At 48.8% G+C, this 1,212-nt stretch overlaps 1 protein-coding gene across 1 annotated transcript; it reads left to right on the forward strand.

Annotated features, from left to right (window-relative positions):
* Window positions 1–164: 164 nt before the first annotated feature.
* Window positions 165–1,173, forward strand: LOC119586853 (keratin, type I cytoskeletal 10-like). The gene is made up of 2 exons (XM_037935585.1): window positions 165–177; window positions 288–1,173. Exons 1-2 carry the CDS (start codon window positions 166–168, stop codon window positions 1,119–1,121), a joined length of 846 nt encoding a protein of 281 aa, XP_037791513.1. The 5' UTR covers window position 165; the 3' UTR covers window positions 1,122–1,173.
* Window positions 1,174–1,212: the final 39 nt, after the last annotated feature.

The raw sequence follows: 1,212 nt of genomic DNA on the forward strand, positions 1-1,212 counted from the left end.
TCTGTGAAAACACATTTTCCATTATCATCATTTGGAACTATGATTCGTAAAGTGAGTGAGAAGGGAAAGGAAGTGTTGCGTTTAGCCTCAGGTCTGTAGGAGGAGCAATAGCCTTCTACGTATATATAAAGAGCGTCCCTTGCTTGTATGATATTGACATTCAGTATGAAGCTCCAAGTAAGTAGTCCAGAATCTACGTGTCCCATGTCTTATTACGGTTGAAAAATATTAAGTAGACGAGGATGAGGAGGAAGAAGTCACTTGCAAATGCTTATGTTTCTTTACAGATATTATTATTGGTGGCTGTCGCATCCGCTGTACCTCAGGGTTATAATTTACCCAATCCTTCTGGCCCATCATTTAACGCCGGGGGTTGTGGGGGTGGACAAGTTCGACACGTGGATGGCAGCTGCGTCACACCTCAAGTGAACAGTCGTGTGTTCTTGTATGATGTGCCGGCAAATCAAGCTTCTTCCAGTGGGCCAGCGTATGTTCCCAAACCTAAGTTGGAACGCAATATCGTTTTCGTGAGACTTCCTGAAGGTGGTCAAGGACCAGAACCCATCGTCGTTCCTCCTCCGAGGCAACAACACGTTTTGTTCGTACTTAACAAGCAGTCGGAACAAGGTCAACAAGTGATCGAGGTACCAGCACCACCACCTTCGGATCCCGAAGTGTTTTTCGTGAACTACGCAGAAGGAGAGAACCCAACTCTTCCTGGTGGAGTAGACCTCCAAACGGCGCTGAGTGCTGCCTCTCAAGGTGGCGGTCAAGTCGTAGGAGGTGGTGGCGGTGGAGGTTCTGGTGGCGGCATCGGAGGCGGATTTGGAGGTGGCATCGGAGGTGGAATTGGAGGCGGTAGTGGAGGTGGATTTGGAGGTGGTAGTGGAGGTGGATTTGGAGGCGGATTTGGAGGTGGAAGTGGAGGTGGTTTTGGAGGCGGGTTTGGAAGTGGCAGTGGAGGTGGACTTGGAGGTGGATTCGGGGGCGGCAGCGGAGGTGGATTAGGAGGCGGTAGTGGGGGTGCAATCGGAGGCAGCAGCGCAAGTAGTATTGGAGGTGGATCTGGTGGTGGAAGCTACAGTCCCCCTAGTCCCTCCACTGTATATGGTGGACCATAAATGTCGAAAACATTCATTCAAGAATATGTTACAGTATCAGGTTGATACTTGAAAATCAAAAGTTTTTGTATCTTTTACTATTTATCGATAA

The sequence above is a fragment of the Penaeus monodon genome, chromosome 22 (genome assembly GCF_015228065.2).
Source record: "Penaeus monodon isolate SGIC_2016 chromosome 22, NSTDA_Pmon_1, whole genome shotgun sequence".
NCBI lineage: Eukaryota > Metazoa > Arthropoda > Malacostraca > Decapoda > Penaeidae > Penaeus > Penaeus monodon.